Source organism: Xenopus laevis, chromosome 2L, assembly GCF_017654675.1.
Source record: "Xenopus laevis strain J_2021 chromosome 2L, Xenopus_laevis_v10.1, whole genome shotgun sequence".
Classification (NCBI taxonomy): Eukaryota; Metazoa; Chordata; class Amphibia; order Anura; family Pipidae; genus Xenopus; species Xenopus laevis.
In genome coordinates, this window is record NC_054373.1 from 119,225,123 (window position 1) to 119,248,019 (window position 22,897).

The 22,897-nt window shown below is 39.5% G+C and overlaps 2 protein-coding genes across 5 annotated transcripts in view; one reads left to right on the forward strand and one right to left on the reverse strand.

Moving 5' to 3' along the window:
- herc2.L (HECT and RLD domain containing E3 ubiquitin protein ligase 2 L homeolog) overlaps positions 1-9,315 on the reverse strand; it is a 133,602-nt gene extending 124,287 nt beyond the window's left edge. For all 4 annotated transcript variants that reach the window (XM_018247131.2, XM_018247130.2, XM_018247132.2 and 1 more), the window contains exon 1: positions 9,145-9,315. The gene's annotated coding sequence lies outside the window, so the exon portion shown is untranslated. The remainder of the gene's footprint in view (positions 1-9,144) is intronic.
- A 3,652-nt stretch (positions 9,316-12,967) lies between these two features.
- nipa1.L (NIPA magnesium transporter 1 L homeolog) overlaps positions 12,968-22,897 on the forward strand; it is a gene marked incomplete at both ends in the record, with an annotated part of 29,200 nt that continues 19,270 nt past the window's right edge. Inside the window, 5 exon segments of the mRNA NM_001095784.1 lie at positions 12,968-13,096; positions 14,529-14,576; positions 16,062-16,152; positions 16,822-16,982; positions 20,692-21,798. Of these exon segments, the coding sequence (NP_001089253.1) occupies positions 12,979-13,096; positions 14,529-14,576; positions 16,062-16,152; positions 16,822-16,982; positions 20,692-21,203 (930 nt within the window).

Genomic DNA, 22,897 nt, shown 5'->3' on the forward strand with positions numbered 1-22,897 from the left:
ACTGGCAGGGTAGAATGCTGGAGAGGGAGGCAAGAAAAAAACCCAAAAAAGAATTATAAGGAAAAATCCCCCCCCCCTTGACATTAGCTCATTCAGTAGAGATGGTACATACACACCCACTGTCTAAATTTCAAAAAATAAAAACAAGTGTGTGTGTGTATACATACAGATACGCACACCGTCCAAAAAAGAACCAGCAACACCAGGATTTAGTAGCAATCAAAAATATACATTAAGTTAGGACATACAACAATGTGACATTTAGGTCCCAATTCACTGTGCATCTGGGTAAAAACTGTATATATATATATATATATATATATGAGCAATGGATGCCAGCTCTACTCGTATAGTGGGTATATCGTGCCTGGGTGCAATAGCCAGAAAACACGGCCGAAACGTTAGCTTTTTGCTCCCCTAAACACCAGCATTTTTGCATTAAGTCCTGTGAGTGTGATCCTCTTTCTACATTATATACAACCCCCCTAATGGTGTCTTTGGAAGAGATCCAAATAAAGAGAAAAAGAGAAAAACAGGTATGGTCTTTCACCCCCCAAAGATAACACTTTCTCTTTTTGCACTAAAGGTGGCCATACACGGATAGATCCGCTCGTTTGGCGATGTCGCCAAACGAGCGGATCTCCCTCCGATATGCCCACCTTGAGGTGGGCAATATCGGGCTGATCCGATCGTGGGCCCTAGGGCCCAACGATCGGATCCTAGCGTTCGCCAAACGGGCGGTCGGATCGCGGGACCGCATCAACGAACAGATGCGGCCGCGATCCGACGGGATTTTTAATCCCATCCGATCGAGATCTGGCCGACTTTCGGCCAGATCTCGATCGGGGAAGCCCGTCGGGGGCCCCCATACACGGGCCAATAAGCTGCCGACACGGTCTGTCGGCAGCTTTTATCGGCCCGTGTATGGCCACCTTTAGTTAGGACTGATGCATGGACACTGCCTTGACGGGGCGCGTCGGCTTATGCATACTTTGTACAAACTTTGTAACTAAAAGTGTCTCTTTTACTAGAGTTACAAGTTCATTTGTGCAAAAATAGGTTTTCCCAGGGGGCTGGGGTTAAATTATATATATGTACACATATATACACACACAAGCACACACATACAGTACATCCTTGCACAGGATTTCACAGATTTAAAGAAGCCTTAAACTGGTCATAGACGCAAAGATCCGATCGTACGAATCGTGGATTCGTACGATTTTCGGACCATGTGTGGAGAGTCCCGACATTTTTCGTCCGTCGGAGATCGGTCGTTCGGTCGATCGGACAGGTTAGAAAATTTCTGTCGGCTGCCGATAATATCTCTGCGTGTATTGCTGATCGTACGATTTTCAGAGGGAGACTGTCACTAGTGTTGTCAGACATAAGTATCGTACGATTGCTGTCAGGGGCAGAACATTGGGTGATCTGTTCTTATTTGATCGGAATGGTAAAGACTTGATCTGAATGGTTAGTGGAGGGTCGGGAGATGGGAAAGTCCGATCGTACGTTGATTCGTACGATCCGATCTTTGCGTCTATGGCCAGCTTCAAGGTGGCCATTGATTTTTCTTTTTATCGAAGGACCAAGTTTATCCTGAAACGATCGTTTAAATGTACGATTTGTCCATCAACTAAAAGGACCTTTTCAAGCGATATCGTCTTGTTGAAGCAAGGAAAACTGTGGGTAGCTGCCTGGGTGGTCCTGCAAACTATTGGACAATGGATACATTTCACTGTGAAGAATGAACATTTTCTAACCTGACAAATCGATTTTCTGATTGATTTTGGACGTAAATTGATAGCAGTAAGATTGTTCAGTGCACACTAACCTCATGATAATTTGATGGATTTGTCGCACGGAAATTGGAGAGAGAAGAATCTTAACGTTGATGGTCACATTTACTCTCACTAACCATTTCCCAACATTCCTTAGGATGACAGTTGTGGGAATTCATTTAAATGGCAGGCTTGGTAAAAACTTCTCAAAGTAAAAGGTTTACTTTAACAATAAATCTGCCTGTTTTAATCAAAACTGAGCTTTTGCAACAGTGAAAGAGTACATAACACAGGTTAGTCTCCGGTAACCATACAGGTTGGTTCCCTTAGTGGCTGCATACAAAGTGTTCTCCTAAAACTTTAGCCTGGTCTTTAGCATAGTCTTTTTTTAATAGCATTTTACCATAGCCTTTAATAGGCATAGTTTTACACATAGATTTTGAACTCCTTGCTTCAGAGAGTACCTCACCTTTACCAAGTCCCAAAGAGTTCCTGTTTCCTGCTTCCCTTGGCTCCCCCCAGATGGTGGCATCACTCCAGCAGCTGAAGTATTTAAACACCTGCTGATTGCGTCCTGCCTAACTCTGCATTCTGGGAGATATGGTGTTTCCCTACATACAGTGTAAAACCCCTACAATTGTTAAATAATGGATTCTGGAACTTGAAGTAAATACCTTTGTTTTAGGTTCCAGAATCCATCACTTCACAATGGAACAAAGTGAGGAAAGGGTTGACTCACTAAGTGAGCCATAACGGGGCATGGGGATCTACACAAGCATACTATAATGAGTATTTTTATGTGTACCTGGTTTAAAAAACATACATAAGCCCAACTGAATGAGTTCATGCAAAAAAGGAGGATACATTTTCCCTTTAAATGCAAAGCTGAATTATTGGAAAATACTGGCAAAAATAAGTTTTCTGGCCTCTTTGAACCCCACCTAAACTCATAAAGGAGGTTAACAGTATACATTTCAGTTGGTGAAGATGTGACAGGGTGAGGGACTTATATTTGTTTAATACTGTATGGTTTTGCAGAAGTGTGACTTCTACCATTATTTAATCAAAATATGGTGCATGGTAATTAAAGGGAAAGTTCACACTTGGCCCAACACAATCAGTGAGTGCCACAAAGAACAACACACAGTGGTGGGTCAAGTTTAAAAGAATGGGACTCAAATCCGAAAAAAATCTTACAATCTGGATTTTTGCTCAATTTTATCAAATTTTTGCCTGTCCCAACTTTTTCAAATTATTATATTGATCAATAAGATAAAATCGTGGATGGGAGTTTGGTCAAAATTGTTTTAATAAAAATATGACAAATTAAAGTTTTAGTAATTAACCCTCTAAAATTTTATTTTAAGGTGAATGACCCCTTTTAAAAAAAAATGAAAATACCTTTATATATTTTGTATAATTATATCAGAATACAGTAAGACCATAACATAAGATGGACTGACCGCTGCAATTTGCATAACAGTGTGCAAGGCTGTGTACACACCAATATTTACCCCAGCAATGATCTTAATTTGATTCAGTGTTGCCTATCACTAAGATAACAAACTAGGTTAACCCCATAATTTTGACATTACCTAGAGCACACTGGCAATTAATTGTATTTAGTATAATTACATCTATGAGAACATTTGCAATTAGCACTTGCATAACAACATTTTAATTTAGCAAAATAGTGAGCATGTTCAGAACGTCAATCCCATCGTCAAAAATGTTACCTCAGGAGCTTAAAAGTTTTGCCCATCCCTAGTTCCAAGAATATCTTGAACAGCAAATGAGCACTCTCCTTAAATCTCACTCTGGCTTTCAGATATTTAAGGAATATCCTGGATAGCAAATAAATGAAATCTAACACTAATAAAGATGAGCCCACAGCTACCAGTGACCATTGCAATCAAAAAGTAAATTATATATTATAATTTAAAATAACATGTTAGTATTTTGTATTTTTTTCTATGTTAAATATTTATATTGATTGAACAGAATGAGAAAGATCCAAGCACACAAAAGTGAAAGGGCTGTGGTAGGTTATATATTATGTTTCTATCTGAAAAGTAAATAAATCTATGCCATATTTTACATATAAACATAAATCTTCAAAATTTTACATATGCATATATAAAATCTTTAGGTGTCTTTGATGTTAAGGGAGTGGAGGGTACTTTACATAGGTGCTTGCAGCCACAGAACATAGCGTTCCCTTTCCCTTGTCATTAGGGTTGCCACCCTTTCTGTTAGTTGCACCTTGGACAAGGGATGGTTGGTGACGTTACAGAGGACAGAGCAGTGATGGCACTAGGATGGGGTGAGTTACGCTGGGGGTGGGATCATAACATCTGAGGGCAGAATTATGGCTGGCTGATCACAAGTCAATTTTGACCTAGACAGCACCTCCCAAAAGCACACTGGTGGAATGTTTTTTAGATGCCCAACTTGATTTAAATACTTTGGTGTATGCACTATTCAGTGTTCTCTACAGGCCCTTTTTGTCAGTTGGCTCGTCCAACAATTTTGTCACCCCTCCACTGGTTCCCCTATGGCCCCTTGGGCCTTCACCTTGTGCGCTGTATTAGAATTCTAAGTTTTGAACGCAGCGGGTCTGTGTGTGATATTTCAAGAAGCACACAGTCCTACAGCTTATGTAAAAATGGTTCCAATAGGGCAGGAGAGGCATGTTTTTTTCACTCTGTCCGCCAATTTTTCTTTTCTTGGGAGACCGTTGCTATTGTAGCAAAAATTCCAGTTCTTTTATTATTACAAAATATTCAGATAATGCATTTTCAATTACTTTCTGGATTTGTTCTAATTTTTCCCCAAAAGGGACGCACCTAATCCAGGATATGGTTTGAGATTCAGCCAAATCCTTGGACTAGCAAGGTTGAGCAAAACAAAGCCTGATCCCACAAAGTCATGTGAGCTCTGGACAACTGAATGCAAGCCTGATGCAGAATTTTATTTTGAATATTTAAATAAAGCTTTGGGTTTGGCTCAGTATTCAGACAAATTTTTTTGAGGATCTGGTATCTGGATAGATATCCATGTTCTATTGATTTTGGCCATTTTAGGTATTGTTTTGAAAATTACACCCCTTGATACACCATGATGGCCTGTGCATGGCAGATGTGGAAGTGAAGAGGAGGAGCAGTTCCTCTTCATGTAATGCTATTCCAATTGTTTGTGTACTTCACACTGTTAAGAACAATAGAAAGACAGGCACACCATGTTTGACCCCATTGTGAACTTTCTGCCTGTTCAGCTTGTGGGCACATCAGTTGTAAAGTAAACGATAAAGATCTGTGTATGGCATCCTTAAAGCCAGCAGAACACACAACATTTTATCCACCTAAGGCATCAGGCAGATAATACACACCAGTTTGCCTGTGCTCCTAAAACCCATGAGTGTGAAGTGCCCTGTCTGATGTTCACAGAGTGATGACAACTTGTTAAGGAGTTTTGTGCAGAGTCTACCTGTCACAAACTCTGTGCATCAAATAGGGTACTTTTCATTTAGAAATATAAGGGGCAATAACTTGAGGATAGAGGAGTTTTGACTGTGGCTGGAGGGCAATAGCAGTCAAAATGCCACACGTGCCATTAAATATCATCATACCAAATGTAAAAGAGCAATGCCTTTTAAAATAATTTGTTTTACTTATCGTTCTGTTCAAATTCAATTTCCAATCTGTGATTGGAACTGTTGCCTGGTTGCTAGAGGAAGTGGGAGCCTAGCAAATAGATAAAGTTCTGAACAGGATAGCCTCTAAACAAAAAGTTAAAACATTAACCACAAAGAAAACAAAACAAAGAATAATGGCAGTTTGCTCAACAATGCCCCTTCGTGCACCTTTATATGCATGCCTTTATTGCCTCAGAACAATGCAAAACATAGCACACACCTATGCTATGTTCACATTATTTGTGGTGATGAAAGCCATAGCACTAAAATCTAATATGGCATTGACATAGTTGAAAGGGGTGCAAACCTAAATAACATTTAGTAATTCTAAGAAACACTCTTATTTAAAAGTTTAATGATTTCAGTTATTGTAAATATAATAATAAGTATTATAAATGTAATGGCTATAAGAAGCAATATCTGTCTGCCCCTTGCAGTGCTACTCTGCATTGTTGGTAATGACTATAGAAACAAACCTATGTAGAAGCAGCATGAAAGCTGTTTCTGGCTCCTCAAACAATGTAGCACAAGTCAGCTCATTAAAGGACCAGTAACACCAAAAAAACGTGTTTTAAATTAATTAAAATATAATGTACAGTCAACTGATCTGTTAGCTTCAAAAATGCTACTATTTTGTTTTTGACAATAAATGAATAAAGGATTCATTGCTGGCATGTGGCAAGGCCAGTGCCAATACCTGCATCCCCTTCTGCCTAAAGCTGGCCATAGACGCAAAGATACGATCGTACGAATCAACGTATGATCTGACTTTCCCATCTCCCAACCCTCCACTAACCATTCAGATCGAAACCCTTACCATTCAGATCAAATAAAGTACAAAAGAACAGATCAGCCAATGTTCTGCCCCTGACAGCAATCGTACGATAGTTATGTCTGACAAAGCTAGTGACAGTCTCCCACTGAAAATCGTACGATCGGCAATACACGCAGAGATATTATCGGCAGCCGACAGAAATTTTGTAACCTGTCCGATCGACCAAACGACCGATCTCCGCCGGACGAAAAATGTCGGGACTCTCCACACACGGTCTGGAAATCGTACGAATCCACGATTCGTATGATCGGATCGTTGCGTCTATGGCCAGCTTAACTTCTGCTAACTATTTTGTTTTTAACAAGCTGCTGGGTAGTAACGCAAGAAAATGAAATAGGGCTAAATGGCACAGGTTAAATAGCAGATAACAGGTAAGCTCTGTATAACACCATAATGTTATTCAGAACTTTACTGCTATCTGCTTCCCCCATGGCTGCGCAGCATTTTTTTAAAAATACTACTATAAAATTATAGTATTGAAGCAAACACAACAGTACATAATATTTTAATTACTATGAACACTTGTTTTTCTGTTACTGTCCCTTAAAAAGACCTGCAAGTGAGCTGACGTCTGCTGTTTTGGAAAGCTGCATTGAACTAATTTCTATTATTATGCAACAAACACTTTCAGAGGAATTCCCCTTTACAATAATTGCAAATATATACTTGAAAGTTGATTAGGGAGTTTACATTCTCTTTGACACTGACAAAACCATCCCCACCACATTACTTTGTGGTCACTTTCAACGTGCACTCACTATACGGTTTTTGCAACTAAAATAAATATTACGACTTTCTGTACGGTTTTGTTTTCCACATTACAGGCAAAAATTTAAGGTGTTCACACAATTACTTCATATGAACATTACAGGTTCCAGGGAATGAGATGTAGGCTATCCCCACCTGTCACTTGCAACACTGAAGCACAACTTTGGCCTCACACAGATATCCTGCAGTTACCATTGAGGTCTGGCAGGGCATAAACTGCGGAATGGATAGCATCCTACATAGCAGTCTGTGGAAAGCCAGTCGAAACACATTTTAAATAGGTTTTAGGTCTAATTTTAGAATCCTTTTAAATAAATGGCAAAGACTGTATTCATAAAACAGGATCTATGCATTATATAGATATGCACATCTGATATGATTAAACATTATGTATTAATTACCTATATACAGGGCAGCCATCGGGGGGGACAGGGGGGAAATTGTAGGGGGCCCCCGAGGGTAAGGGGGGGGCGGCCACATCAAACTTCCTTGATTAGCCAGGCCCCCCTGCTTTCTGAGAGCTGCTGACTTCGGGAAGGCAGGGCGGGAGCACGAAGGGAGGTATCTTCTGCCCATTACTTCCCCTTATTGGTCACTGAGTTTAAGTCCCGGTTAAGCTGCTGGATAGCTGAGGTTTGAAATTCTCCTCCAGTTCAGCCAATCACCATGCAGCTTTACCAGGACTTTAAATTCTGTGACCAATAAGGGAAGAAAATGCTGTCACTGGAAGAAGATGCAGCCACCTGTGCTCCCCTCCTACCTTCTGTAGTTGGAAGCTCATCGACAGCAGGTGGGCCACTCTAACTTCTGGGGGTGCAAGTTTTTTTACATGGACGTTTAAGGGGGTCCCTGTCCACCAATTTTCTTATAAGGTGGGGGGGCCTGGCCACCAATATTTTTTAATGGGGGGCCCTGTCCACAAATGTTTTTTTTAATGGGGGGGCCCTGACCACAAATGTTTTTTTCAATAAGCTGCCCTGACCACCAATATTTTTTTATTAACATGTGGGAACCATAGCCACCAATGTTTTTATTTATTTTTTAGTGTGGTGGGGGGTGGACCTGTGGGGTTGGGAGGGCGGACCTGTAGGTGGGGATTGTGGTGGGCGCAGCCCAGGGGGCCCTGCGATTTCTGATGCCAGCCCTACCTATATACATTACATATGATGAAAAGGATCACCAGCCTGCAGCTCTCTCTTATGTTAAAGGGATACTGTCATGGGAAAACACGTTTTTTTCAACAGCATCAGTTAATACTATTGCTCCAAAAGAATTCTGCACTGAAATCCATTTTTGTTATATTCAGTTTTGAAATCTGACATGGGGCTAGACATATTGTCAGTTTCCCAGCTGCCCCCAGTCATGTGACTAGTGCTCTGATAAACTTCAGTCACTCTTTACTGCTGTACTGGAAGTTGGAGTGACATCATCCCCCCCCCCAGCAGCCAAACAACAGAACAATGGGAAGTTAACCAGACAGCAGCTCCCTAACACAAGATAACAGCTCCCTGGTTGATCTAAAAACAACATTCAATAGTAAAAGCCAAGTCCTACTGAGACTGATTACATTAAGTAGGAGAAATAACAGCCTGCCAGAAAAAAGTTCCATCCTAAAGTGCAGGCACGAAACACATGACCGGGGCAGCTGGGAAACTGACAATATGTCTAGCCCCATGTCAGATTTCAAAATTGAATATAATAAAATCTGTTTGCTCATTTGAGAAATGTTTTTCAGTGCAGACTTCAGCTAGAGCAGCACTATTAACTGATTCATTTTGGAAAAAACATGTTTTCCCATGACAGTATCCCTTTAAACAACACAAATCCCCAAAACCCCTGGCAGAGTTCGACTAAGGGTAGGATGGGAAGTCACAAACAAATGCACCGTGCAAAACCGATTTAGCACATTTACATTCATTCTGTACAACCTAAATAGAGTCAGATTATATCCCCATATACATAATCACCGCATGTATATGCGACAAATATATGTGATGTCAAGTCATAAATAAATAAACAGGAGCATATCCCAGCAAGGATGTGTGCGTCCACAAACAGCGACATACCGCTCTACAGTCCCGCTTTTCGCGGGACAGTCCCGTTTTTCTTTAGACAGCCCGCAATCCCCGATCGCTATTTTAAAGGTCCCGCAGCCCCGTTAATATCCAGCTCCTTGGCTTCTGCCGGACAGCTAATCCAGGCATTACAAATCTCCTCTCGCGAGACTGTGACGTCATGACAACACGTATATAAGCGCATTGACGGCACACGTACTGTACTTTGTGGGAGTGATAGGTAAGGACTGGGTTTATCAGTGGTACGCAAGCGTGAGCTGCAAATCAAGTGAAACATTTTAGGGACGGACGACTGCTCACATATATATATATATATATATATATATATATATATATATTTATTTTCTCTACGCGTAGTCAGGGAGCTGATAAGGGGAAAATGTATTTCTTATGATGCTTGCTAACTATATCAGACAGGGCTGCAATGAGAATTCACAGCCTGTACAATAAAATTATCAGCCAACCAAAAACACCCATTGGTGGCCAGGGCCTCTAATAGTCGCAGTTACTCCATTAAAAAAAGATACCTATTTCTAATATGATATCTCCAACATTTGAAAAATAAAAAGAGGGACATGAAATGAGGATAATAATTCTCTGGGGAAAAAAGTAAGCTTTTTATTTTCATGTAGGTCAAACAACTGCCATGAACAACTATTTTCGCTAAAGCGCTGGTTGTTTGCCTGTGAAGTCCCGAGTTCAAATCCTGGGTGGATGCTTTCTCTGGAACTGCACCCAGCAGGAACAGCCATGCGGGAATGATGGTTTTTGCTGACAAAAGTAGCAGTCACTCTTGACTGCAGCCTGAAGAAAATAACAACCCAGAAAGCATCCACCCAGGATTTGAACTCAGGACTCCACAAGCAAACAGCGCTTTAGCCCACCGTGCCATAGAGCTTGTTCGAATGTCTATAACAACCAAATATCCACTTTGTCTTCTTTATTGACTGGCAGTACCGACAGTCCATCTTCCACCTAACAGAGTCAATACAAAACCCGGGTACCTCACAAAAGGTACCCGGGGTTCGTAAGGGGGGCCCCTCAATGGCCAAGTGTCCCAAAGGTCTTGAGATACTCCGTACCAGAACTGGAAGGACTGGAGGGCAAGTTGCCTATCAAGAGGTAGAGACAAACCACAATGCCTACCTGTGCCAAAAGCTCATAGTTCTGGATGGTGGTGGATTGAGTCAGTCAGATGGTGCAAAGTCAGAGTCATGGAAGGGCAATCTGTCCATAGGTTGATTGCAAAGAGGGGGCTGCCGCTAACCTGCCTGTGATGGAAAGCAAAGCTCTTGCTGAAAAAATGGCTGTTTGCAGTACCCTTTGCTAAAAAGGGTTCCATTTGGCTTCTCCATTTTCTTACACGGGATGCCCATCTAGCATCTTGCTCATACCTTGCCTTTGCATCGACTTGTTATTTTTTTCCCCATACAGAAGCCTTTTTGGGTTTGCCTAGCATCAGCCTGCAGTTGGCAAATTCCTTAATGAGGACAGTTTCTGTACCAAGCTTTAAAAAATAAATAAATAAAGGATTTGAGAAGATGATTAGCAAAGGCAGCTTTTAGTACTTTACCGAACCTTAAATATTGTTTACTCATTAATGTAGCCCAAAAAAAAGGCAACTTCCTCAGAGGCTCGAACCCCAGGCAGCCTGAAGAAAATGACAACCCTTGCCTAGCATCAACCCGGGGTTAATCTTGGGAATTGCTTATTGAGAACAGTGCTCTATACAGGGCTAGAAAAAAACATTTTTGGAATCCAAGATTTGGCAATTTACCCATTCTAAAGTGTATTTGAACGCAGTACTCCCAGACCATAAACCAGTCACTCTACGTGCTGCTCCACAGGATCTACCCAATATGGAGCTGGCTCCATATGACCATTACAACCCAATTTCTCTTTGAAACCTTAAATACAAAGGGAACCAATGGCTCAGCAAAGAAGGAGCTAAAGCATGCATCCAGGCGGATAGGTCCCACCTAGGAGTTGAACCCAGGACTCCCACACCATAAGCGCTGCTCCACAGGGTCTATCTAGACCCTGTGAAACTAATGGCTCAGCAAAGAAGGAGCTCAAACATACATCCAGGCAGAAGGGTTGTATCCAGGATTTCAACCCGGGACTCCCAAACCATAAATCAATCACCTTACGTGCTTATCCACAGGGTCTATTCTATATGGGTCTGACTCCAGACGACAATTACAACTGAATGTATCTTTGAAACCTTAAATACAAAGTGAACCAATGGCTTAGCAAAGAAGGAGCTAAAGCATGCATCCAGGCAGACAGGTCCCATCCAGGATTTGAACCTTGGACTCCCGGACCTCATGCAATGCACCACAGGGAATTCTCTTTATAGACCTCCCTGCAGATGACCATTACAAATGAATGTCTCTTTGAAACCTTAACTACAAAGGGAACCAATGGCTCAGCAAAGAAGGAGCTAAGGCATGAAGCCAGGCCGCATGCAGAATTTGAACTCGGGACTCCAAGACCACAAGCTAGTCAGCACCAGAGGAGCTGGGGGGGGGGGGGTTTAGCCATTGGTGAGCAGGGGAGGGACATCAAACTAGGGTTGCCACATTTGCCCAACTCTGGGCTGGGGGCGGGTGATGTTGGGGGCAGACCTAGGGTTGCCACCTAGCCAGTATTTTGCCGGCCTGGCCAGTAAAAATTATGGCTGATCCCAATATTATTAATAGGGAAAAAAGATAAAATATAGGAAGGCCTGTATTTTTTTCCAGAAAAGGTGGCAATCCTAGGCAGACCAGGTAGGGTTGCCATCTGTCCAGTTTCGACCTGGACAACCAGCGGTTTTCGGGCTGTCCGGGTCAAAACTGCCTGCCTGGTTTTCCTAATTTGGAAAACCTGGCAGGATTCTCTAAGTGCAAAGCATTAAGGATTGACAACAAGAGGATGCAAGAATAATTGGAAAGGCCAAAAGGTAAAATCCTTTCTAAAAAATTCAAGTAACATAAGGAGGGTGGGGAAATAAAAGAGGGGCAGGATTGGGGAGGAAGCTGTCTGTAAAGGTGGCAAAAACTGGGCTGGATGAGGGAGTCTAAATTTCCTTGCATTGATACCATTAGTACTGTCCTATTTTAATACTGGTTTTAGCTAGTGTTTTACTGACCCTGTGAAAAATACAAATACTGTATTTTACAGTCACTGGCTGTAGGAATAATGACAAGCATTTAGACCTCATACTATTACATACCTCCCAACATTTTGGAAGTAAAAAGAGGGATAAAAATTTTTTCGCACTACAACAGTGATTTTTTTTGACCACGCCAATTTCTTTGACCACACCCACTAATTACCATGTTAATTTTACAAAATTTGGCAGGTTATGAAAGTTTGGAAATATTTCTCCTTATCTAAACTGTTTTTTTGTGTCTCAAAATTGTTACAAAGTATCTTATTTGTTAGTTGTCCTGTGCTCTCTGATAAAAGCTAATTAAGTGAGAAACTTTGTTTCTTTTTCTGGCTTTTCGGTGCAGAGAAAATAGGCACTTTCCAGTACAAATGAGGGACTGCGGGTTGAGCTGTCAAAAGAGGGACTGTCCCTCCGAAAAAGGAACAGTTGGGAGGTATGTTTACCTTGTAGTAGCACACTGTGCCACAGAGCTGTATTGTTACTCATTTTTAGGCAATAAAGTTTTCATTTAAAAAAAATCTTTATCAGTCAAAGTCCTTTCTGTATGTATAGGCAGATGTGGAAAGACAGGAAGTGGATTGTTTTGCTGGGAGGGGAGGGACAATGGTGCTGCAGTGTCTGTGACAAGTGTTCAAGGGATGGGCAGCCGGCTGCATGCAGAAGGGAGGATGGAGCTGGAAGCTGAGTTGCCTGTCCTGGGACTGAGTGTTGCTGTCTTATCTAGTTTATTAAATGGATCAACTTTCGTACTACAAAGGAAAGGCATCCTCAGAGCTCGCAGGAAAGGTAGTGTGAGCAGTGCACCAGCTGCCAGCCATCTGCCATGAGGCTTTCATCAATTAGTCATTACTGAAATAATAGACGTAAGCTTTCTGGAGTTTAGAATAACTCTCTAGGGGACACTGGGTTCTCAGCAAGGTTCTTGCAACTGTAGTAAAACTCACTTTGCGCTTTTAGAAATACTGAAGGCATAAGCTTTACAAACTATAAATAATAAATTGTAACAAAAACATGTGATTTCTCATGGACACAAATCACTCAGATTTAGAATTGTGGAGATTCACATATTCTCACAAGCCTGTTCTTAGAGGTGTCAGGGACTGCGGCAGAAAACTGCCTATTTGGGGCAACATCCAATCTGCAGTTCTCCATCTTTTATTGAACTACAATTCCCAGTATCCTTTGGCAGTCGTTGGATATGAGGAGTTGTAGTTCAACAACAGCAAAAAGCTGAATATTGGTGGTGGTTGCCAACCAGGGGATTGTGGCACTGCTGGCCAGAAGTGATGTGTGCAAGTGTCGCCACAAGTGACATCATGCACACTTACAAATGCTGCCAATGACATCACTAACATTCACTGTGCATGCATGTGGGGATGGATGGGAAAATCAGAAGACTCCTGAAAATAAAGGTCAGGTGACTGCTCTGTATTTCAACTAACTCTTGTGTACAAAATCATCATAATAGCAGGACAAAGTAACACAGTCATGAGGATTATGTACAAAAAAATGTTACAAAATGTAACATTTCAATCACTACAGGGTGATCCTTCATCAGTGAAAACAACTGGCACAAGTGCAAAAGTACCCAATTTAAAATTATATTTTTTTGCATGTAATCCTGACTAGTGTGTTGTCTGTCCTGCTATTACGTGAGCTTTGTGAGATATATATATATATATATATATATATATATATATATATGTATATATATATATATATATGTATATATATATATATATATATTTTGCATGTTTAAAAATAAATGTGTATTCACACTTGTCTTCCTAATCTATTTTGGATTCGGCCGAACCTCCGAATCCATCCGAAATATTCGGCTGAAAACCGAACCGAATTTGAATCTGGGAAGGGGAAAACATTTTTTACTTCCTTGTTTTGTGACAAAAAGTCACGTGATTTCCCTCCCCACCCCTAATTTGCATATGCAAATTAGGATTCTGTTCGGCCGGACAGAAGGATTTGGCCAAATCCGAATCCTGCTGAAAAAGGCCGAATCCCAAACCGAATCCTGGATTCGGTGCATCCCTAATTTAAAGTGACTGGTTAACAGATTTACAGGCATAAATTTCATAACAGTGAAATATCACAAATATAAGTGTTGTTGCATATAAGTAAGTTAAGAACATAGATCTGTTAATATTTTTAAAAATCATTACTAAATTGGCAAACACTTTAAACACATTGTTTGTTTCTTTAGGTACCTCATACTTGTGTGACATTATCTGGTTGGCTGGAACAATTACAAGTAAGACTTTTTTGTTTTTAACTTAATTCATGGAATATTGCTTACCCCTCCATAATAAAGTCTTATCATGGGAAAAACTAATTGTAAAGACTATTTAAGATCATTTAATGCATTTAATCCTTTTTTTCTATTCATTTTGGAGCAAGTATCAGTGCTTCATACTGCATACATTTTAAATGAAAACATGAAGCACTATGAAATAGTGGCTTAATGCTTAATATAGCCACCTTGGCTGCCACCTGCAGTCATACAATGGAAATGCACCAGAGACATTCACTGGCCAAATATATGTAATACAGGTATGGGACCTATTATCTAGAATGCTCAGGACCTGGGGTTTTCTGGATAAGGGGTCTTTCTGTAATTTTGATCTCCATTTATTGTCTAATATAAAAATATAAACAAGAATTAAACCCAATAGGATTGTTCTGCGTCCAGTAAGGATAACTTATTTCTTAGTTTGGATCCAGTACAACAAACTGTTTTATTATTAAAATTTCATATTTTTTAAACATTTCAATTATTTTATTAAAATGTAAACTATGGGAGATGGCCATCCTGTATATAAGAGGTTCCTGGATAACCGGTTTCCAGACAATGGATCCATTAACGGAAAATGATGTGGCCAGCACTACAAATATGACTGTATTAGAGTGCTGCAGTACTTTATTAATTGCTTAGCTTTGCTGTTTATCACAATAAGCACCACCATGGGAAACGTAGTCACTCATGTTGCTGTGCTCCGGTAGCAGAGGAAAGGAATTATCTAATTGGTCCTCGCGGTAACTGCACAGGTGCAATTTAGCAACAATGTTAGTAAATCAGCCCGATTTTCACCATTTCACTATAGCCACTAAACATTAGAAGTTCTTCAACATAAACAGTAGGACATTTCTCAAGATTTGTGTTTTAAGGTCAGATTTTTTTGAACTCATATTGCTCTTTTTACTTTGTAAAGAAGATTTGCGCTACATAATAGCATCACTATAAGCTAGGTAGTGAAAAAGTGGCCATAGCACCTTGAGCTAGGGTTAGTGAACAGGTAAATGAATACAGCATGTAATGATTTGTTTGTATGAACATTTATAATATTTAAGAAAAACTAGGGAGATATATATGCAAGCCAACAATCCGATCAGACCGGAGGCCAGCAATAAGATCGTGCGATTTGACAAAATGCATAGGTGGCCAAATCAGGCCCAGATCCACTAGTTGACATCTCCATATTGTGGCAGTTTATGGTCAGCTTAAGCTATAGCGATTTATATTAAATATCTTACACTGAAAATCACAAGCATAAACAGAGAAAATTGTGACCATTGTCAAGATCTCAAACTGTTAAGAAATTTCTAGTTCACAGAATAGAATGGAGAAGCATATGTAAAAGAAAAAAAAATATCAAAACCGACTTAGATTACATTAACATTTTGTGGAGCCTTATTTCTGTAATACCTACAAACCGTTATCACTGTCTCCCTTGTTCAGTGGCATTTGGGCAGATGGGCAATTTCCTGGCATACACTGCTGCTCCTGCTGTGCTTGTTACGCCCCTGGGTGCACTGGGAATTCCATTTGGGTAAGTAAAGTAAAGTAATGAGCAACAAATTACAATCCTATACCATGGAATACTCATGGAATGGAAATGGAATCAGTAGATCCAGACACTGCATTTTCAGAAATAGATGTACCATAAACTGTACGCAAAATATACAGGATAAAAATACAAGTACCTCTGATTTGCATGCATGCAAATTATTTGTAGCAAAATATGGCATAGAATGTGCTTCCTAAAAAGCCTTATTTATTATTAGTTTTGCCAGTTGGAGCTGCCATACCTTCTCCTGAAAGCAAACTGTTAAACATCATCCATACACCAATTTAAAGCTAGTTTATATTAACTTGCTTGTTTATATTAACTGAGCAACTTCTTTGAATACAACAACTCTATACACCGAGAGAAAAATGATATACCATTTGAGGTGTTTTCAGAATTGGTCAGTCTAAAGTCCCTCTTACTCGTGTGCCAAAAGAGGACTTGTGGAAGACGTTTGCATCAGATTTACTGCATAGAGATATGTTATAAATGTGTTGGAAGATATCACTGACTGCATGCTTGCAGGGTGGCATTTGCACTACATGCTATACAGATGCCCTAGAAAGGGTCAGCACCTGCATGATCATTGTCCATCTCACTAACTACTACTGATAAAATAATGCTCAGTTTTGTTTTGTTTTGTTTTTTTAGGTCTATTTTAGCTTCATACCTACTACAAGAAAATCTTAATTTCCTAGGTAAGCTGGGATGTCTGCTTTGCTGTGTGGGTTCAGTTGTGCTGATTATTCATTCTCCAAAGTCCGACAGTGTAACATCTATATCAGAGCTTGAAGAAAAGTTTTCTAATCCAGGTACAGTACACATTCTCCTTAAAATATGTTCAATACTTAATTATACTTTTACAACTGTAATTATATCCAATCTTACAGAAGCTGCATTTGCACACACCCTCATGCTGTCCAACATTTTCATTCTCAAAATCAGTAAGCTTTGGTCATGAGCCTATTACACACTAAAATCAAGTTTAGTATGGTTATGAGATATAATAATACAGCTGTATAAGCTGATCATATTTTTATTTTTCCTGTACTACTACACATTGGAGAGGTGACCATGTGCACCTATATATATATATATATATATATATATATATATATATATATATATATATATATATATATATATATATATATATATATATATATATACACCTATTTATATATGTTCTCTCATAATATATATTTGATTGTGTGTCAATATATTTTACCTTTCAGTACTTGGAAAGTCGAATGTAGTTATTCCACCAGGTCTGGACTGAGATTCAAAATAGGCCCTGGCATTTCAGGCACACAGATCAGCCCAATAAATAGTGAAGATGTTTCACTAGTCATTCCTTTGGCTTTTTCAATTCAGATTGAGAAAGCCAGTGGGATGACTAAAGAAACATCTTTAAGAGAAAAAATATAGCAAGTTGATTTGACATATTACTATACATATACCATGAACTGGATGAGAACCTTCATGGACAATTTACAGCAGCCCCTCTGGCATTTGACAGAAGCCACAGATTGCCAGTCCAGGCCTGTATTCCTCTATAGTTCATGAACAGGAAAGCAAAGAAAAAAAAGGAAGTTAATATTGTCACGTGTCTATATAAAGGTATTTTCTGAGGTTTTGGGGAAAAAGAGAAGATAAGTAACAACTTTGAAGTGGGGCAGTTTTTTTGTCCAGTGGCTGAAATTGTTCACTCTAAAAGCAAAATAACCAAGTGTGGGTTCTGGAAGGCAGAGTGCTGCACCACAATGCTTGCAAGAAGTACTATAGTGTACAAGGGTTGTGGAAAGGATACTTGGAAAAAGACAAAAAACTTAGTTGTTCCATGCTCTGTAAGAAATTGCCTTGCCAATTATTTATTTTAAAGAATGGGTCCATGTAACAAGCCGGCGCGGGGCCCCCCTGCAAAAAATATCTGCAGAGGGGCCCAGTGTGCGACCAGTCTTTCCCAGCCACCCACTCCCCACACTCTGCTCCTTGCCCGGCGGTAAAAAAGCAGCTGGGGTGGGGGACTCCGTTACTTTACTAGTGAGGAAGCAGACCCTATACTTACACAAATGGAAGAGATGCAGCACCCTCTGTTATTAAAAGTATGTCTATACATAAAAGAAAGAGGAAGGAAGGTATTAAGCTCTCCACCATATAAAGGGCCAGATACATTTCACTAATATTAAACTTCACCAAATTTTATCATATCTCAGTGGACTTTTCAAGAGAAAAAAAGAGGTCATTTTTGTCTCTCAACTGAGCCTGGGTCAAAATGTTCATTATTATGTAGACAAATTAGAGAACCTGTGGCCAAATATTACAAAATAACTGAAGTTTTTTGGATTTTTATTAAGATAAGTTTTACTAAAATTGAAAGTGGAGGAAAACTAGAATTACTTAAGGGATGCCAAGAGTTAGGCACCCCCATTGATTTTAATTACTCTTCTCCTACCCCCCCCCTTCTTCAAAAAACCTTAAAGGACAAAGGACTCAATGTTGGGTCCCTGGAAAAGCATACCTGAATCCTCTCCTGTAGTCCTAAATCGCTCAACTTTGAAGCAATATACTAGTTGTAAATCCTAACTTTCTGCAAAACCACTGGGTACAGACAAAAAAATGCCCACAGTGCATCAGTTGTGAATGCAACAACCTAAAGTTGGATTGGGGAACAGGTTGTTGCCAGAATGTAGCCACTTCAAGAATGTGGTATAATTGCCCGATGCAGTTAAATACAACAGACCACATTTATGCAGACTAGGGATGCACCGAATCCAGGATTCGGTTCGGGTTTCGGCCAGGATTCAGCCTTTTTCAGCAAGATTCGGCCGAATCCTTCTGCCTGGCCGAATCCTAATTTGCATATGCAAATTAGGGCCGGGTAGGGAAATCGCGTGACTTTTTGTCACAAAACAAGGAAGTAAAAAATGGTTTCCCCTTCCCACCACTAATTTGCATATGCAAATTAGGATTCGGTTCGGTATTCGCCCGAATCTTTCGCAAAGGATTTGGGGGTTCGGCCGAATCCAAAATAGTGGATTCGGTGCATCCCTAATGCAGACAGACTTTACATTACATAATTCTAGGAAAAACATCCTGTAGCAATGCAGACAAAATTCATTCACCCTTTTTTTTTTTTTTTTGCTTGCTTTGTTTTATGTACGTTTGTTTTATTCAGGTAGTATTAATGCTTTGTTCTCCCTTTTTGTTCAGAGTTGCAGTTACTGTGTATCTTACTGTGAAAGTCGTTGGCGCTATATAAATACATGTTAATAATAATAATAATAAAGTCTGCTATTTATTGTTAAGTTCTTATACCTACATTGCCACTGGGTAGGAAGCATTCAAGGGTCACGTGCTTGTGGCATTTGTCATAACTAGTTGCCTGAAAACAATGGGCACGGAGAGGAGAGTTGGGGAAAAAAGAACTTATGTACTTTAAATTTTTAAAGTGACACTATCATACAAAAACTTTTTTTATTTATACCTATAAACTCTGTAAAATAATAAAATAGTTAAAAAATGTGTACATTGCAAAATGGATACAACTACTTAATGCTGCATAACCAAATATGTTTCACTGTTCCTCCTTTCAGTCATATGATCCAGGGCCAGACTGGAAGTAAAAAGCTTTGTAAAAGAGCAAAGCAACTCACTTGCAAGTGTGTACCTATTCTAGGTTTGAAATGGCAATAAACCCAATCTTATGGATTCTCACAGATAAATATGCCTCACCTTAGGGTTAACCAAAAAAAAATCCAACATAGGGGCAAATTCAATAAAGCGCGAAGTGGCTAACGCAAATTCGCCAGTGTGACGTCATTTCGTTACTTCGACGGGTTGATTTGTCCTATGTAATGGTTGGACTGTGAAAGTAAGCTTTTCTACTTGTCTGCAAACCAAACATTCACAACAAAAGTTGAAGGGATTTGGCTGTTTATACAGTGCTCAGAATCTTTAGTTTAATTAACTCAGCTAATTGATGGTGTAAATGCAGCATAAGATCTATTGACTATGCTCATGTTGAAAAAAAGGTATATACAGTATAGTGAAACCAGAATTTATTTATAGGCTATGAATTGAAGAATTCATTCATTTTATATGCATTTGTACTTTACAATAGACTTCATATCACAGGGAAGGGATCTAACTTGCATCACTGACATTAGTAAATTATCTTTTCACAGGAGAATAAGAAACATATTTATCCCAATTAGCACTTGCACTTTCCATGCACCTCTGAACTTTTTAAAATCAGTTTTCATTTTAGCAACTTGAGATATGATCTTCTTTTCGATCATTTCTCCTTAATCCTGATTTACTCTGTGTGTACATCAGCACTCTTATAAGGGTCTTTAACAAACAAAGCTAGTCAGCTCTTTGTAACATAATTTTATTAACTTTTCTCAGTGGTACATATTGTGATCTTGTGATGTATATACAAATTAACTACGCTCTGAGGCTGTAACAGTATTACAGTATGGCAAATAACTTCAATATCTGACATTTTCTCTCTTTCAGTATTTATATGCTACCTCTGTATTGTACTTCTGATGCTAATTCTGCTGATATTCTGGATAGCTCCAATCCAAGGGAACAGAAACATAATGGTTTATGTTGGCATCTGTTCGTTACTGGGGACCTTCACTGTACCCTGCACTAAAGGTATTGGACTGGTGGCTCAGGAGGCCTTTGCAAGTAATCCTACCAACTCAAGAGCACTGTACCTCTTTGTGACTCTCCTAGCAGTACTGGGCTGCAGCATCCTCATTCAGTTCAGATATATCAACAAAGCACTGGAATCATTTGACTCCTGCATATTTAGTGCAATCTATTACGTGTCTTTCACCACCCTCGTCTTGTTGGCGACAGCCATACTTTTCCAAGAGTGGACAAAAGTGGGAGCAGTAGACTCCTTGGCTATTGCATGTGGATTCACAACCATGTCAACAGGAGTTGTCCTTATACAGATGTTTAAAGAGTTCAATATAAACCTTCAGGAATTAAATAAAACATCTAAGAAAGAGAACTAGAAGAGCCCGGCTAAGCCAAATCTTGGAATGTTTCCTGTTCATGAAGCTGCAAAACTAATGTACATCTTAATGTAATACAGGTACTCCAGGCCTATAACACATGGCAGCCAATCATATGTCTGCTTTTATTATTCGTTGCATTAAACCCAACTTCTGTATGGTTGCTTTAGTTGACTAGACCAAATAAAGTTTGCCCAGGTTATTACATAACCCCCAAAATGCATCTTTTAATAGTCTGCATATGGGTTGTGTTTATTTTAACTCAGGTCTCTAATGAAATTATCAGTATTAACGCATAACTATTCAGTGCCTATGCATAATTTATGGTATTAATATAATTAATGCTGTGGAAATTCCATTGTGATCAAATCTGTGCTGTTGCTGTCTCTGCAAAGGAATGTTAACTGGGCAGAAAAATAAAATCATCCATGAGTCTGAGATTTGTTTTAAAGTTTATTGGAAGTAAATGTGATGTATTAACTTGCTGGATTGAGGCTCTTGGGACTTCATGTTCTAATGTTCTTCGTTTTTTCTTTCTGCTACTGTCAAAAAGTTAAAGAAATAAATAAAGCTTTTAAAAAAGTTTATTGGAAGTTGATTAACAATGTTTTTTGGTGAGCGTCATATAAAAAACAGATGTAAAAATCATTATTATAGTGATTATAAAAGGGGTTGTTCACCTTTGAGTTAATTTTTATTATGATGTAGAGAGTGATATTCTGAGACAATTTGTAATTGGTTTTCATTTTTTATTACTTGTGGGGGGGTTTTGGGTTATTTAACTTTTATTTCAGCAGCTCTCCTGTTTACAGCAATCTGGTTGTTAAGGTCCAATTTATCATAGCAACCATGCATTGAATTAAATAAGAGACTGGGAACTGAAAGAGAGGGCCTGAATGGAAAGATGTGTCATAAAAAGCAGCAATACATTTTTAACTTTTCTGAGCATTTGGTCAACTCAAAGGTGAAAAACATCTTTAATATAACATGAACAAATACTGTATAAGCGCTCCCATATTCCTTTAGGGTGGTGGCACACATTAGATTAGTCGCCCAGCAGCAATTTTCCTGAGTTTCGGTGCATGCGCAGTTGTCGCAAAACAGAAAATTGCTCCAACTGCGCATTCCCTGCCATAACGGTCTCATTCCGAAGATTTCTGAAGTGAAGACAATGGCGCCCATGAACTTGGATGCCTGAATCTGCACGAGGGGTAAGTAAAATGTTAGGGGCATTTGCCCGGGGTAACACTAAAGAATAAAGACTAGGGGGAGGAGGGAGAGGGGTCTATTTAGGGTAGGAGGGGTAGGGTTTTTTAACTTCAGGGTTGAATTCTCCTTTAAGCAGGCAGAAATAAAAATATATATATCAAGAGTCTTCACAAATATTATGTTGGTCAGGTTTAACAATTTTTAACCTTAATAGTAGTTGGGAGCCATTTCTGCCCTGTCTTTTCCCTAAAGAAAATGGGCCAGCAGAATAACTCCCAGATGCTTGTCCCCATATTACTGACAAGCCACTGAATCCGTCATATTATTCATGTGGTTACCCTTTGTTCACCTTTGAGTTGGCTTTTAGTATGATGTAGATATTCTGAGATTTCCAGTTTCCAAGTGATTTTTATTATTCGTGGTTTTTGCGTCATTTAGCTGTTTATTCGGCAGCTCCCCTGGAGTAACTAGATGCTACTGGGCCC